Source organism: Arachis stenosperma, chromosome 2, assembly GCF_014773155.1.
Source record: "Arachis stenosperma cultivar V10309 chromosome 2, arast.V10309.gnm1.PFL2, whole genome shotgun sequence".
Lineage (NCBI taxonomy): Eukaryota > Viridiplantae > Streptophyta > Magnoliopsida > Fabales > Fabaceae > Arachis > Arachis stenosperma.
In genome coordinates, this window is record NC_080378.1 from 6770568 (window position 1) to 6787135 (window position 16568).

General features: G+C 34.5%; 4 protein-coding genes across 6 annotated transcripts; all 4 read left to right on the forward strand.

Annotated features, from left to right (window-relative positions):
* The first annotated feature begins 973 nt into the window (after positions 1 to 973).
* LOC130961408 (pyruvate dehydrogenase E1 component subunit alpha-3, chloroplastic-like) lies at positions 974 to 3736 on the forward strand. Its single transcript, XM_057887281.1, has 3 exons — positions 974 to 1402; positions 1940 to 2720; positions 3154 to 3736. Exons 1-3 carry the CDS (start codon positions 1169 to 1171, stop codon positions 3429 to 3431), a joined length of 1293 nt encoding a protein of 430 aa, XP_057743264.1. The 5' UTR covers positions 974 to 1168; the 3' UTR covers positions 3432 to 3736.
* Positions 3737 to 4747: 1011 nt separating this feature from the next.
* LOC130962143 (uncharacterized) lies at positions 4748 to 7496 on the forward strand. Its single transcript, XM_057888245.1, has 3 exons — positions 4748 to 5583; positions 5681 to 6712; positions 7078 to 7496. The coding sequence occupies exons 1-3, from the start codon at positions 4840 to 4842 to the stop codon at positions 7378 to 7380; spliced, it is 2079 nt and encodes a 692-aa protein (XP_057744228.1). The 5' UTR covers positions 4748 to 4839; the 3' UTR covers positions 7381 to 7496.
* A 3344-nt stretch (positions 7497 to 10840) lies between these two features.
* LOC130961338 (two-component response regulator-like APRR9) lies at positions 10841 to 14839 on the forward strand. Of its 3 annotated transcripts, XM_057887169.1 has the most exons (9): positions 10841 to 11023; positions 11105 to 11389; positions 12044 to 12205; positions 12292 to 12422; positions 12530 to 12676; positions 12891 to 13038; positions 13135 to 13543; positions 13683 to 14238; positions 14416 to 14839. In XM_057887169.1, the coding sequence occupies exons 2-9, from the start codon at positions 11140 to 11142 to the stop codon at positions 14527 to 14529; spliced, it is 1917 nt and encodes a 638-aa protein (XP_057743152.1). In that variant the 5' UTR covers positions 10841 to 11023; positions 11105 to 11139; the 3' UTR covers positions 14530 to 14839. The 3 variants fall into 3 exon arrangements, with proteins under 3 accessions (XP_057743152.1, XP_057743153.1, XP_057743151.1); XM_057887170.1 differs by having other exon boundaries at positions 10910 to 11389; positions 13186 to 13543; XM_057887168.1 differs by having other exon boundaries at positions 10911 to 11389.
* A 348-nt stretch (positions 14840 to 15187) lies between these two features.
* LOC130962333 (NDR1/HIN1-like protein 12) lies at positions 15188 to 16329 on the forward strand. Its single transcript, XM_057888551.1, has one exon. The coding sequence runs from the start codon at positions 15250 to 15252 to the stop codon at positions 15994 to 15996; it is 747 nt and encodes a 248-aa protein (XP_057744534.1). The 5' UTR covers positions 15188 to 15249; the 3' UTR covers positions 15997 to 16329.
* Positions 16330 to 16568: the final 239 nt, after the last annotated feature.

Below are 16568 nucleotides of genomic sequence, written 5' to 3' on the forward strand. Positions count from 1 at the left end.
TCCATACCTCCTCAACCATAAGATTGCAAGTTTATTATTTTATTATTAACTTATTATGTATCAAATTTATATAAAATTAACTTACCAATAGGCTTATCCTCTTGGTAACTAGAAAAACAAAATAATTAATATAGGTTTGAGATTTATTAGAGTACTTTTTATAAATTATTTTTTCTTTATTTTTTATACAAAATCCAAATATTAAATTTTAATTAAAGAAAAGAAAAATGCAAATTCATTCAAACATTTATGAATTCTTGTTGAAGAGTGGACTAAATTACAAGAGTATGCGAATAATACTAGCAAATGTAGGAAAAGTTGGTTGGATTTTTGGTAGCATCCTCTTCCTCCTCTTTATTACATTATTTGTTGGTTACCACATGAAATTTGCACATTTTATGGTGAGTTTAACTTTAATATATTGACTGTGTAAAATATATTATTGTTCAATCATATTTATTTTTTTTAAATTATTTATATGATTGATATAAGAAATAATTATTTTTACTAAGATAACGTTATATAATTAAATGTATATATAAAATTATTTTATATTAAAATTATATTAAAATTAAATTAGTATATTATTTATACACTAATAAATTAATAATAGAGAAAAAGATAAATATATTCTTAAACTTTTGTCTCGTAAATATTTAAGTTTTTTAGAATTTAAAAATATATTTATGTTTTTAATTTTTTTGGTGATCTAACAAAAAAATCAAACATAATTTTTATTATACTGACTTAGTTCATATAGATATACAAGTAAAAAATTTTTAAAATAAAATAAATTAAATTTAAAAATAAATATGTCCAAATTTTAAAAAAATTAAAAATTTAAATATATTTTTAATTCTTCAAAAATTTAAATATTTGCAGAATAAAAAATCAATGATCAATTTATTTTTTTCTCTTAACACTATTACATATCCAAATTCCAAAGCTTAATTCGATTATTGCTAAGTAGCATAGCCTCGTTTCCTCCGCCACCCCCTTTTAGGCTTTCACTTCCCATTTGGGTTCTTGTGAATATAACTTCTCATTTTCCCCTTCCATTCATTCCCAATTCATTCACATTTCTTCTCTCACTTTCTCTCATTCCCAACATAAACATTGCAGTTGCAGACATTTTCATCGTTCCCTTTTTCGTTGCAGTCTAGAAAGAATGTCTTTGTCTGCAACCAAGTTCGTGCACCCCATCACAACTCCTCCCTCTACCAGATCCAGTGACAAGCCTCTCTTTTCCACTTTCTTTGGATCCAATCATACCAAGCTTCGCTTCAATAAACCTATTGTAGTTGCTCAACGCCGTTCTTCATCGGCAGCATCTACGTCTTCGCCTGTTGTTGCTGTCTCCGATGTTGTCAAGGAGAAGAAGCTCAAATCAGCCTCCAATCTGGTGACCCTTTATCCTTGTTTCTTCATTTTGTCATTCAAAATATCTTCTTTTTGTGAATAGCATTATTTTTATGTGATGGGTTTTGGTTAAAAAACCCAACTTTTCACTCAATTCATGTCCTTTTGAATTGTACCCAGTTGGGTTTATATGCTGCATGATTCGAATCAACCTCCAATTTGGTCACCCTTTATTATTGTTTGCTCATTTCACGTTCAGAATCTCTAAATTACTGAACTTTGCACTCAATTCAGCTCGTTTGAGTTGGTACCCAATTGGGTTTATAAGCTATATGAACTTCGCTCAATTTATAGAAAAAGGGAGATGTATAGTTTGGACTCCATTTACTTTTTACTATATTTGAGATGTATAGTTGCTTCACACTTTGCTGATGTAGATTTATTTGTTTTTGTCTTGTTTTAGCTAACTGGCTTCTTAGTATCGAGAATAGTGTTCTTATGATGTTTGGTTTTGCAATATTGGTTTGGGAATATGATTTTTGATTATATAGAGATTTTTATTTTGACTTTTTGTGAGCAGCTAATTACTAAAGAGGAAGGCTTGGTGATCTATGAAGACATGATATTAGGTAGGTTCTTTGAAGATATGTGTGCCCAGATGTATTATAGGGGCAAGATGTTTGGTTTTGTTCACTTGTACAATGGCCAAGAAGCTGTGTCAACTGGATTCATCAAGTTTCTTAAGAAGGAAGATTATGTGGTGAGTACGTACAGGGACCATGTTCATGCCCTTAGTAAGGGGGTCCCGGCTCGTGAAGTGATGAGTGAACTCTTTGGGAAGGCAACCGGTTGCTGCCGAGGTCAGGGTGGTTCGATGCATATGTTCTCAAAACAGTACAATTTGCTCGGTGGGTTTGCGTTCATTGGTGAAGGAATTCCAGTGGCCACTGGGGCAGCCTTCTCCAGTAAGTACAGAAGGGAGGTGTTGAAAGAGCCAGGTGCTGATGAGGTGACATTGGCATTTTTCGGAGATGGGACTTGTAACAATGGACAGTTCTATGAATGCCTTAACATGGCAGCTTTATGGAAATTGCCAATTGTGTTTGTGGTGGAAAACAATTTGTGGGCTATTGGTATGTCACACCTCAGGGCAACTTCTGATCCGCAGATATGGAAGAAGGGACCGGCGTTTGGAATGCCCGGGATCCATGTCGATGGGATGGATGTCTTGAAGGTCAGAGAGGTCGCAAAGGAGGCAATTGAAAGAGCTAGAAGAGGAGAGGGACCTACTTTAGTGGAATGTGAGACTTATAGATTTAGAGGACATTCGTTGGCTGATCCTGATGAGCTTCGTGACCCTGGTGAGTATTTAGATTAAGATATATCTAGTTGCAATATGTTATTAATTTTGAAATGAATACGTTGATCATGATCCTTTGCATTTATCTGCAGTTACATTATGCATGACTGCATTTGTTTAGGTCATATAGATTTTGATGTGTGCTCCATCTTCAAGGCGGGTAAATTTTTTGCATTTGTGCATACTAAAACTTGTTGATGATGGAAAGTTGTCTCACTTTTTCATTGGCTCTTTGTAAACGCTTATAACTTTGTCGAAGAGTTCTCTTGACTAAGCAACCAGTTCTCTTGATCACTTAATATGTAATGGTTTCTTGGTTTGCCAAATGCGCAAAGGATCTTTATACTTCTATCTTTTCGTACTCGTGTTTTAACTATGGTGATGGCTTAATGCTCTGAATAATTACTAATCAGAATCTGTTTCTTCTTTGGCAGCTGAGAAGGCACACTATGCAGGCAGGGATCCCATCACAGCACTGAAGAAATATCTTTTTGACAACAAGTTAGCCTCTGAACAAGAATTGAAGGCCATAGACAAGAAAATCGAGGAGCTACTTGACGATGCAGTCGAGTTTGCCGATGAGAGCCCTCTCCCTCCCCGCAGCCAGCTTCTGGAGAATGTATTTGCCGATCCAAAAGGTTTTGGAATTGGACCGGATGGAAAGTATAGATGCGAGGATCCAAAATTCACCCAAGGCACTGCTCATGTCTAATCCTTTCAATTCTGACAATCTATCTGCTTGATGGTTTCATTTTTGTATGCATGTTCTTATTTATATGCTTAGTAGTCATAAAAAATTACTTACAGAATGTATTATTGTTATTATTACCTTTTTCTAATATAAACAGGATTTGTTCTCTAGGTTGGTATTATTGTTGGTTGAACTAGTGTCAAGAATGATAATCCCCTATCGTTTGATTATCTTGCTTTGCAGCCTTTGTAGCTTTTATATTATCTGGACCATGTAAAATAACATTGTAGTTTTACATCATTTTGTTATTGCTGTTGGTTCATTCACCTTTTAAGTTGTCCCAAATTTGCTGATTATAGTTGGTGTTTGATTTGGTGTAGAGAAAGCTCAAACTATGATTTGGTGAGTGTAGACTTTGTTTTAACACATTTGAACACAAACATTGGTATTCGGTGTTTCTGCATTCTGCAATACTTGAGTTGAATTTGTTGATGATTATTATCATTGTTGAACCTTGAATTTATTGTTGTGTTGCTTAAAAAATCGGTTAGCTAAATATTTTGTTGCCGTAAATATTTTGTTTTTTTGGTTGCTGAGTTGAGTAACAATGCTACGAAAGATATAGATGCAAATCAAAATAAGGAAAATGTTGATCAAATCCAAATTTGTCCTATAAAGATATAAATGAGGAAAATGTTGATCAAATCTAAATTTGTCCTATAAAGATATAAATGCTGATTTTGAAATCATTTTTGAATTTGATTTACCGATTGTGTTATATTTTCACTCGTTTTTGTTCATTTAAATTGAGAAATTATTTTATTTTAGAGACTAAATTATTATCCCTTTTTGCATCATTAGTTATGTTTAAAAATTAATATTTGATTATTATATTTGTAAAGACTTACATTTTAAGTTTCAACACATTTTTTTTAATTTTATATATTTTTTAATTATGATCTTAACTAACCCTACTTTCCTGCCTATGATACTACACAGTCCTAACAACCAGTTCTCATTTCGAATTCAAGATAAACAATAAACAATACCCACGTAAATAACAAACTGGATTTCTTTCAAACACCTCCCCCTTTACACGATCTATTTCTCCAATGAATAACCATATTTCATCTCTTTGAAGTTCAGCTGTACCTTCATATATATATATACATAGATATATATATAGTCTGATTTTTATTAATAAAGTGACCATTATTATTATTATTATTATCTACTTTACTAACAAATGGCCCATTTATTTATTAATCTGATATAAGGAAAATATATATTCGTTACCAAAAGGAGAAAAATGTATATTCCAAAATTTGCTGCTTGTTTTAGATTTGAAATTTGAAATAACTCACATACATAGTGGTTTCAATTTTCATCGATTTTCAACTTCCTGATCATAAACTGAATCGCCGTCACCATGGCCAAAAGCAACGACGTCACCATGGCCACGAGCAAGAAGGATGTGGGATTGCTGAACCCGAACCCGGACAAGATGCTATCAATCCCACTGAAGAAGAGTGATCCGGTGGATCTGTACCGGCCGTTACGCGACTTGGTAGCGAGAAAATACTCAGAGAGCGATGCAGAGAAAGTTGAAAGCGTTCTGGAAACCCTAAACAAATGTCGCAGTGACATGGTGGAGCGAGGGGACCTCTCCCTTCCCATGCAACGTGATTGCCTCATCCACTACTTCAAATGCCTCTGCATGGTTGAGCCACTCTTCACCGCTGACTCCGACGACTCCGACGGCGGCATCATGTTTTTCTGGTACGACGCCTTCGACCCTGACTATATATGTGTGGATGGAGTCTCCTCCCATAAGAGTATCCAATTGGAGAAGGCTGCTGTTCTCTTCAACCTTGGCGCCATATACAGCCAGATTGGAGCCTCTTGCGACCGTACCACCGCCCTTGGCCGTCACCTTGCAATGGACGCCTTCAATGCCGCCGCCAAATTCTTCTCGGAACTCTGGAAGGTTTTCGCCAAGGACATCTCCGCCACCCTGGACTTGACTCTCCTCTTCACCGAGACGCTGCACCAGCTCTTCTCCGCTCAGGCTTCGGAGCTCAAATTACAGCAACAACTCGACGACGACAAAAGCAACAACGACGCCAGTGCCGCTTTCCAGAAACATCGATGTGCCCACCATTTGTCTAAATCGGTCTGATTTGACTCTTGACACTTACTGATTTTGCATTTATTTTTTCATTTTAGATTTTCAATAGGATGATGTTGATGATGAATTGATGATGATGTAGGTTTCTAAGCATTACCGTAGAGCATATGATCTGATAATATGTGATTCGACTGCATTCAAACATGTCTGCTCATTTGACCACACTTGGATACCTCATCTTCATCAGAAGCAGAAATTCTTTCGGGAAGAGGCTCGTCAGAGGAAATCATTCATCCTACCCAATTCCAAGCGACCTAAAACATCCTCATTGGTACAATCTTGTCCTCTTGATCATGATGCAGAATCCATCACGGAAAAATTAGTTAGAGGGATTTGCAGGCACTCGGACCTCTGGACACCCAAGCAACAACTAATATACCTTGACCTCCTCCTCTCCGAGTACAGCCCTTTCAAGATTATGGATGGTGGAAAGCTGCTGGCTAACCCATGGGACATGCCTCCTCCTTATCCAACAAATTTTGCAATCCTCTCTTCGTCGTCTTCGTCTTCGTCACATCTTATGGCATTCCCTTTGAAGAAATGTGAGCCCTTGGACCTCTATGAGTCCCTTCGCAGTTATGTTGCCCTTAAATACTCTGAGAGCGAGGCAGAGAGAGTAGAAGGCCTTTTCAAAATGGTAGACAAATTGCGCAGTGAAATGCAGCGTGATGACCTCTCTCTACCCATTCGCCGTGACTGCCTCATCCACTATTTGAAATGCCTTTGCATGATTGAGCCTTTGTTCCCCATGACTACCTCACCCAATCCACCTATCTTTGTTTGGTACAATGCATTCAACCCACAACAGGACTCTTCTCAGCACAACATCCATTTCGAGAAGGCCTCTGTTCTCTTTAACCTGGGAGCCCTCTCCACCCAAGTTGCTCTCTCCTGCGATCTCACCACCATCCAAGGCCATCGCCTTGCCAAGGACGCCTTAAATGATGCTTCGCATTGGTTCTCCAAACTGTCGCATGAGGCTGAGAAGGCATCTGCCACCATTGAATTGTCAGTAAACTGTGCCAAGATGCTGCGTGAGATAATATCCGCACAGATTGCCGACTTGGACTGGAATTTTCCTCATTCCTGTTCTGTTCGATCATCATCATCTCCGGTAGGCGATAATATGAACTAGCACATGAATCTAAATTAAGTTCTTAAAATTTCAATTGTCTTTATTTAGTCCCTAATTGTCTCTATCTAATTTCCAAACTTTACTAAAGAACTCATGTTAGTCCTTGAAACAATTTTCAATGCACCGGACAGCTAGATACCACATTGGACTCTGTGAAAATTGTCCCAACTACTAATCTAAGTCACGCTTGTAAAGTTTGGAAACTAAATAAAATCAATTGAAACTTCATAAACTAAATTAATTCTATTCTGTATATATCATCATCTAGTTCTTCAGCTGATTATTTTAATTGATATCATCATATCAATCTTGATTTGTTTAATTGTGTGATTGGGATGATGCAGGCTCTTCTGCTTTATCAGAAAGCTTATGATCTGTCGACACTTGAGCCTTTAGCTGAGACTTTTGTTCAATCCTCGATACCTCAATATCTGAAGATGAAAACCTGCCCTGTTGTAACTGATCCAGGTGATATCACTGAACAATTTCTTTCAGGGTATGGTAAGGCTAAATCCCTGCTTGTAGAGGGATGTCAACCACCATGCTTGGATATTAAGGATGGGAATCTTGTGGCCAATGCAACCTTAGAGGCAGTAAGGTTGGCATTGAAGGAGATGAACTTGCAGGAGTCCAAACCACCACAATAGCATTACCATAGAGAAAAACTATGTAAGCTTTAGGAATCAACTTTTTTTTTCTTTTAAACTAAAAAAGCTTTAGGAATTAATTACTCTTGTTCAAAACTATTCCTTCAAAATTTATTGATTCTATCTACACAATTCTTATGATGTACTGCAAGGTCCATTGATGAGTTCTGCTTTGTTCACTGCGGTTTTCTTACTTAACCCGGTTGAAGGTTCACTAATCATTTTGTATTGTTGGTAAACTATTCATGATTAAATTAGTTTGATGTCATCTGGTATAAATTTCTTTTCTGATGATATGTGTTTCTATAATAACTTAGATAATCCCAAATTCAAAGTAATTAAACAAAAAAATAATGAATTTCTTCTCTGGTATTGAATAATTTTGTACAAAATCCAATTTTACTGTGTGGATGAACAAATTTCTTCTAATTTTTTGGGCTTCCCCACTTTGTATTTTGTAAAAACTTTGCCTGTGCCAACATTTGTTCTATGAAGGAGATGATCATGAGATTAATAATGATATTGATGTTACGTGGGATCAAGATTATTCATCCTGCTTTGTTCAAACCATTTTTTTTTTTGCTTTAATTCATTTCAGTAAATTGTTCGGTTCATAGTTTAGTCTTATGTATAATTGACATAAGTTTCTTTTTTTTTTGTTGGCTTTTCATTAGAATAGTTATTAACTACATATTTTCTTCTTTTACTCTTATTATTTATTATTTGCAACTCTTTATCAAAACTCGTTATGTCTATTTTATAATTCTATTTTGTAAATCCCTCTTTTATTATTGGCAATTCGCTAGATCCTCTAATGATTAACAACAAAATCTTAGAAAATCATTTTATTCTATTACGATTTACATAAATTAGAAATCACTGTGCAACGATTTACATTCATACAAATAAGAAAAAATATAACCGATTTTGGTTTAGGATATTTAAATAATATTGGTTTTAAATATTTTATTTCAATCATTTATCCTAAATAAATCATGCATTTAAATTGCTAAAATTAAAGCCATGCAAGTATTCTTTCTCCTTCGTTCTTTTTCTTTTTTTATAAATTTTTAAAAGGTGTTATTCAACCAAAAAATAATTAAAAAAACAAAAAGATTCAGATGAAAACAAAACAAATATTAAAAAAAATGTAACTTGCAACATCAACAGTCAACACCAAGTAATAGTATAGTTATTGTCCAACTCTACTCTTCAAGGTTCACTAAAAATAAGCCCTTATCTTTAACCCAAAATAAACACTACTACTTTAGTGTCACCTTTACCAAGCCCACATCATCCAAGTCCAACATCATTTTTGTTGAAAAAATATTCAAGCACTAGTAAAATTTAGAGTAAAGTCTCGTTTTTGTCCTCAACGTTTGGGATAAATTTTAAAGTTGTCCTTAACGTTTCAATCATCCTATTTAAGTCCGTACCACCACGAACGCTACCGCGCATTCGCGCGGTAAGGCACCACCCTGTTGTGCCAGCAGCCAACTCCGGCGTGTCAGCTTAATTATGCTCATCAAACCACTTACTTGATGTCTAGCTTGCCAACTAGCAGGCGATTCCTGAAGAAGGGAGAAGTCAGTAGATTCTTCGGAAGAACCGGAAGCGAAGCACTATGTCGGGGCGGGGGGACGGAAAAAGAAACGGCTCCGAAGAAAGAAATTGGGGTTTCCAATACTTCTTCACGCCCAACGAGATGAGCCAACCACTTTTAAAATTGGTTCAATGTTGTCCTGGCGTTAGGCATCCGTTAACAGAATTGACGGCAGGACAAAATTGTGACGATTTTACAACGTTAGAGACTTAAATAAAACGAAAATGTTGGGGACAAAAACGATACATAGAAATAAATTTTAATTTTATCCTTCAATAATATCAATTTTTTACTGTATATAATATTCAATTATTTTTAATCACATCTAAGTAAATTACATTTAATCACACTACTTTCATTCTAAATAATTTTTTTATATTTTTATATTAACTTATAAATTTAAGCGTAAAATTATAAAAAAAATAAATTTATTTAGAATGAAAGTAATGCGATTAAGTGTAATTTTCTTAGATGTGATTAAAAAATAATTGAATACTATGTAAGTATGTATATTAAAAAATTGATATTATTGAAGGATAAAACTAAAATTTATTTCTATGTAACGTTTTTGTCCCCAACATTTTCGTCCTATTTAAGTCTCTAACGTTTCAAATCGTCTCAATTTTGTCCTACCGTCAATTCTGTTAACGGATCGCAGGACAACATTAAGTCAATTTTAAAACGTTAGGAACTTAAATAGGACCATTGAAATGTTAGGGACAACTTTGAGACTTACTCCAAAGATTGCGAACAAAAACAATACTTTAATTTATTATTTTTAGTTATTTTTTTATTATTAATTTAACTTTTTTATTATAATAACTTAATAATATATTTTTAATTTATATTTTTAAATATTAATAATTAATTACTGATCCAATATTTTTTATTATTATATTCCTCCTATAATTAATCAAAGCTAAGTCAATCACATTTTTAAATTCCATTTAGAATTTAGATTAAGCGCTTTGGTGTAATCTATTTCTGCCTCGTATTAGCTGCGTCAAAGATAAAAAGCACAAAATAAATGTCTTTAATAAAAAATTATAAATAATAAATAAATAAATAGATCAAACTAAATCCAAGGCATCCTATCCGAGATAGACTCCTCCACGTGTTATCCAAACTCACCACAAGACCAAGAGAAGCAGCCAAAGCCCAAAGGCTAAAGCCAACACGTGTTTATTGGTAGACCCCATGAAAGAGAATCCAACTCCTACTCTTTTGTGTAGAACGCAAGATTAATTTTAAAAGATTATTGTTTTATTTGTATCTGTATCAATTAAATATTAACACACACTATGTTTTAAATTATTAATTACTTAATTAGTATGAATTAATTTCGATTTATCATAATTTTAAAAAGGAAATTTTTATTACATTCATTCATCTGTAACTTTTATTTGAAACATATATTTGTGATAATAGCTTGATAACCTCGAATGCTTAGGTTAAGAAATCAATTTTTACATTTTCAAAAAAAATTGAAGATACTTGATAAGAAAATTTTAATGTATAATAATTTATTAGTTAAGAATAAATATTTAAATAAATTAAAAAAATTAAAAAATAAATAAAATTTATTTTTTTTATTAATAATTTTAATTATCAATTTAATTTAGTTAGTGTAACAATTTAATAATTTATTTTTAATTCGTATTTTTAGATATTATTAATTAATTATTAATTAAAAATAATAAATTCTGTTAAATGGCGAATTAGTTTTTTTTGTTGACATTAAAAAAATTATTATTATTATAAAAAGTAAAATAAAATTGATGGCTGGAATTGAGCCAGGTCAGCATGTCCAGTAGGCAATAGCATTGGACCTTCTGATCATCCATTGAGAATGAGAGAGAGAGAGAGAGAGAGAGAGAGCGAGAGCGAGAGAAGAAGATATTTTCTGCGATTTTTGCGGTTCACAGAAGAGAGAGAATAGTCAGTGATAGTAACGCATTGGAAGGCGATTCATTCTTGCGATATTTTCTTACTTGATTTTCTCTTCCCTCCACGCACCTATCTACCTTTTCTGTGAGCGAGGTTCGTTAATCGTTACCTTCCTTCCTTCCTTCCTACTTTCTCTGCAAAAGTTCATATATCAATGTTAATAATGTAATGTAGCATGTTGTTGTTGTTGTGGTGGTGGTGTTTTGAGAATGGATGATGAGGTTCAAGCTTTTACCGTTGCTGCTGCTCAGAACGATGACGGTGCAAGCACATCCAGAATGAAAGGGGAGCAAATCGCGAAAAACGAGGACTGTAACGGTAACGGTAACGGTGACGGTGAGGAAGTGATTAGGTGGGAGAAGATTCTGGCGCGGAGGGTGGTTAGGGTTTTGGTGGTTGAAGCTGATGACTCTACCCGCCACGTCATCACTGCCATTCTTCGAAAATGCAGTTATTCAGGTTCTCTTCTTTTCTTATTTTTGTTATTCATACTCAATGATTCAGTAAAACAAGTTGAAAATTGAAAGTTTATCCCCGGAATCATGAAAAATAAATAAACTTCATTAGATCGCAGTTATAAAATTTTATACTAATTATTTGACATTGTTTGATCTATAATTTTTTTATTTAAATATGATAATTAATTATAATTCAGCTAGATTGATGAGATTAGAATTGCATTCGTATAGTATGATGATTAAAATGTATGCATGGTACTTTTTTTTTATCCAAAATAATAATTATAGTAATAATTGTGGCACTTTTGTTATTTATGTGCTATCTTAAAATGATATTATTTATTATTGTTTTAGTAACTGAAATTAGTTGTGATATATGATATGATATTTTAAATACAGTGTCGATCCAAAATGAATAGCAAAATCACCAATTTAAGGGTCCCTTATTGGATGCCTTTCGAAAATGGACTTCTATTCAACCGTGTTTTATTCTAAAATTTATATATGATATTGATAATAATATTTGGAAGACAAGGGGAAAAAACAAGTGATCTATATTAGTATAATTCTTTACATCATTTTGGTGGCTTTTTAGCATAATCTATATGCAGTTAATCTACCCCAAAAAAAAAATGCGGTAATTTTTTCCATGCAGTTATTGCTGTTTCTGATGGATTAAAGGCATGGGAAGTATTGAAGAAGAAAGCAACAGACCTAGATCTCATCTTAACAGAAGTGGATTTGCCCGCAATATCCGGATTTGCACTCATTACTTTAATCATGGAGCATGATTTTTGTAAAAACATTCCTGTCATAAGTATGTTTTTGACTTGTCATTGTGTGTGCTTAATTTTGCTATTAGATTTTAAATGGCTAATGGACTAAAGTTTATGTCATATGTAGTGATGTCTTCTCAAGATTCGGTTAACATGGTGTTGAAATGCATGCTAAAAGGTGCAGTCGATTTTCTTATAAAACCTGTTCGGAGGAATGAGCTTAAGAACTTATGGCGGCATGTGTGGAGAAGGCACACCGTATGTACATCCTTCAATCTCTGTTTTTCTACATGTTTCTTTCTGTTAAAGAGTAGCTTGTTAGTTTAGCTTACAAGTGTCTCTCTCTTTGTATATTGTATATACAGATTGACAAACCCCCTCAAACTACGACATTTCCAATGGAAAAACTTAAGACTGTTTTGCAAGACAATTCTACAAGCAATCAGTCTAGTGCTTTTGTGGCTTCTTCGCAAGAAAATAATGGATGTGGTGAAAATTTGAGTGAAGCTCATGTAAGTTCGACCCTCAAAATTTAGATTGAATTTGCCTTCTATATGTGTCAATTTTATCTGTTTCACTATGGATGTCACGCTTAATTTTTATTTTCGTTATTCTATTTATTTACTTTACGGTAATTTGCCTGCACAATAGCACAACTATTTCTAGTTAAGGTTGGCTTTATGAAGTTTCAACCATAAATAACATGTTTTGTCAACGATTTAACAGAGCACTTGCACTTTGTCATTTTTGGAAGCTGAGAACGCATGCATGAAAAAACGGCAAGATGCCTCTGAATTGAAATTGAGTAATGTTGATGTGGGGCACCATGAGGTCAACCATGAAAGTAAATCAAGTAAGCATAATGATGAAATAGGTATGTGAGTTCCTCTCATTTTCTATAATTGGTTAAAATATGGTATCCATGGTGTGTTGCTTATTGGCAATTATGTCTTGTATACTGAGATATCAGTGGAACTCGTATCAGAGTCTGCAATCAGCAACAAATCTCTTAAATTGACAGATTTAATGATAGAAAGAGACCATTGTTTTGCTGAAACCAAAAGCCAAGATGAATTTCTAAGAGCTGAATCAAGCAGAGCCAATCCTAATATTAATCTAGCGATTCATGGTTGTACCGGTTCAGTGGTGGAGCCCTCTAGAGGAGTTGCTGACTGGATGATTGACACATTTGAGAATATCGAAAAACCTATCAATGAAAACTGTAGTTATAGTGGTGATAATACAACCAAGTCTGTTTCAGATACAAAAATGGAACTTTTGTTAAGAAGAGATCTTTCTGATAGCTCATGTAAACATGCTAGTGAGATAACTGAGGAAAGACAAATATTGAAACATTCGGACACGTCTGCTTTTTCTAGGTGAGTTCACTTTTTCTTGTTATTTTCTTTTTTATTATTAATTGATATTGAAATACCAAAGGAATACATCTTGGTATAATGCCTTAATCGGAAAGGCGAAGTTCTTCCCTGAAGAGGGTGACTATATTTCTATCTGCAGGTATAGCGGTGATAAATTGTTGCAGCCTTCTTTTCCGTTACCTTTGATTACCCCTTCCAAAGTAACCAACAATGATCAAAATTCTCAAGAATCTCATAAATCATCTGGAAATACTCTAGATACTTCTTGTCAGTATGGAAGCACAGGCAAAAATGAAGAGAACAGGTCCACTCTGGTCATTGGTCAGTATGGACAATTCGAACCAAAATCATCAAGCAATGAATGTGGACTCTTCCCTTTCAGCAAGGCTACTTCTGATATCAAGTCTAAGGAACAATGTAACATTTTATCCTCTACCGGTCAGAGTTCGGGTAATAGTTTATCTTCTGATGCTGCAAAACATAAAAGTAGTATCGCCTATGAAAGCATAGGCAGTGGAAGTGATGGAAATGATACTTCGAATGTGGTACCCAAGAACAATCCTGAAACTTTTAGCGAGTGTGTTCGCCAAAACTATGATGGATTTGGAGGAACAAATTTTCATCACTTTAGTCAAAGACAAGCGGCCCTAACAAAGTTTCGACTAAAGCGAAAACAGAGATCCTATGGGAAAAAGGTACAGCAAGTCTGCAACTAGTGTTAGTTACTAAAAAGAGCTTCTCTAACATTATGTACGATTTCTTGGTTTGGAAACTCAAAGAAAGATTCGGAAAACATTATTGGGTACAAGTTCATTGGCTTGACCTATATTTTAAGATCTTTCAAATGTTTATTGGTTTGATTTCTTGTACAGGTTCGATACGAAACCAGGCAAAGATTGGCGGAGCAGCGCCCTCGAGTGAAAGGGCAGTTTGTCCGTAAAGTACTAGATGGTGATCCAGTACCTGACGCTGGTGGCAATTCGTAAACCTTCCCATTTCCTTAAACTTGCTTGCACTTATAGTTGATTCTAATACTTATTGTTTTAACCATGTGATTAGATGTAGGATTTATTAGTGTCTCTGGTTGAATTTATTTTTCTTCAATCATCGGGCAACAAAGTAGGGTGATAGTTTTAAGCATTCTTCTTGTTTTCATCTGGCTTGTTATTTTAACTATCATTGAACTTTGGAGTTCTGTTATTTATTCTTGTGTGTGTGTTGATTTTGTTCTCGTTTGAGTCGAATACTAATTTAAGGTTGTGAGTATAAAGAATGATAGCTTCTTGCTTTACATTACTCCACTTGTTATCTTCATTGTTAATTTACTGCATTCTTTTTTCCGTAGTTATATACCAAAAGCAAAGAAATTAAAGAAAAGATAAAAGAAGGTTGAACAAAATGAAAGCAAGGCACAAAACATAAAAAGGAGTAAAACACATAAACAGTATAATTGCACAATAGTTCAATGTTCAACCATTGATCTTATACTCTAAAATGACATAGCATACAAATTTTTAAGCTTTATACTTTGATTCCAAGTCTCCTTATTGTTCCATCTCGTCATGCTAGAGATTTCTTAATTCACTTTTTTTCACTTCTTAAGTAGCCTCCACAACTCAACACCAAGCCCTCTTTCTCATTTCAAGTTCTCTTCTATATCTATCTCTCTCTCTATCTTATCTTATTGTAGAAGGCATATTCACATAATGACAGAACATCGTCCTCATCATCAAATTCAAACCGATGATGATGATGAACCAACCCATCACCACCAACGCCAACATGGTCATCCCCATTTCCAACCCAAAATGAACCCTCATCAGAGGAACATGCACATGGAAAAGCCTAACATGGCTAATCCTCGCTACTATGCTCCCATGAATCGTCCGAAGCGTGAACATTACCTTTGCCTCATTATCACCCTCCTCTTACTTGGCATCATAATCCTCATCATCTGGCTTGCCTACCACCCAACCAAACCCCACTTCACGGTGGCCAGCGCAGCCATCTTCGGCCTCAATGCAACATCGCCACCCCTCTTGGCCGTCACCATGCAATTTTCAATCCTTATAAGGAACCCTAACCGGCGTGTCTCGATCTATTTTGACAATCTCAATGCATTTGTGTCCTACAGGGACCAACCAATCACACCACGTGTATTGCTACCACCACTTTACCTAGAGAAGCATAGCACAGTGGCACTATCCCCGGTCATCGGAGGGTCGCCAGTGCCAGTTTCGCCAGAGGTGTCAAACGGGTTAATCCAAGATGCAGGTTATGGTGTGGTTGGCCTTAAGCTTGCACTCCTTGGAAGATTGAAGTGGAAAGCTGGTGACATAAGGTCAGCACATTATAGTATCTATGTCAAGTGTGACATGTTGGTGGGTTTGAAGAAAGGTTTTGTGGGACAAGTTCCTCTTCTTGGATCTCCTATCTGTAATGTAGATATGTAATAGAGAATTATTTATATAATTCATTTTTTGTGTATTGATTTAAAATTTATCATCATAGGCTAGAGCTAGATGGAGTTTGACAGTTATTTTAAGTAAAAAATTGCACTCCATTCTCTAATAATAAGATGATAAGTTATAAGTAAATACACACAAAATGAATAATTCTATCAATATTTACTATGATATATTGGTATATATCTAGGTGTGATAAGGTAAAACGTGTGAATGTTAATCTTGCTCCTCCATTTTGATTTGAATTTTTTTTTTCAAAAGTCTTGCTTTTTGTAGTTGATTGCATGTGATCGCCTAAGGAAGAGATGATAGAACTTTGAAAGTCACATTGATGTACAATATTTTATATTATCATTTTGTCATCATATATATTATAATTAATATTTTAATATTTGGCACTCATATTTTGATTGGTTCCAAATTGTTTCTGATAGGATTTGTAATAATGCTTTAGCCTAAATAGCATTATTTTTTTTTTGGGGGGGGGGGGGGGGGGGGTGGTTGTGGTTGGAAGTACATGTAACTTCATGTAGTGAATTATTTTATCGCATAAATACATA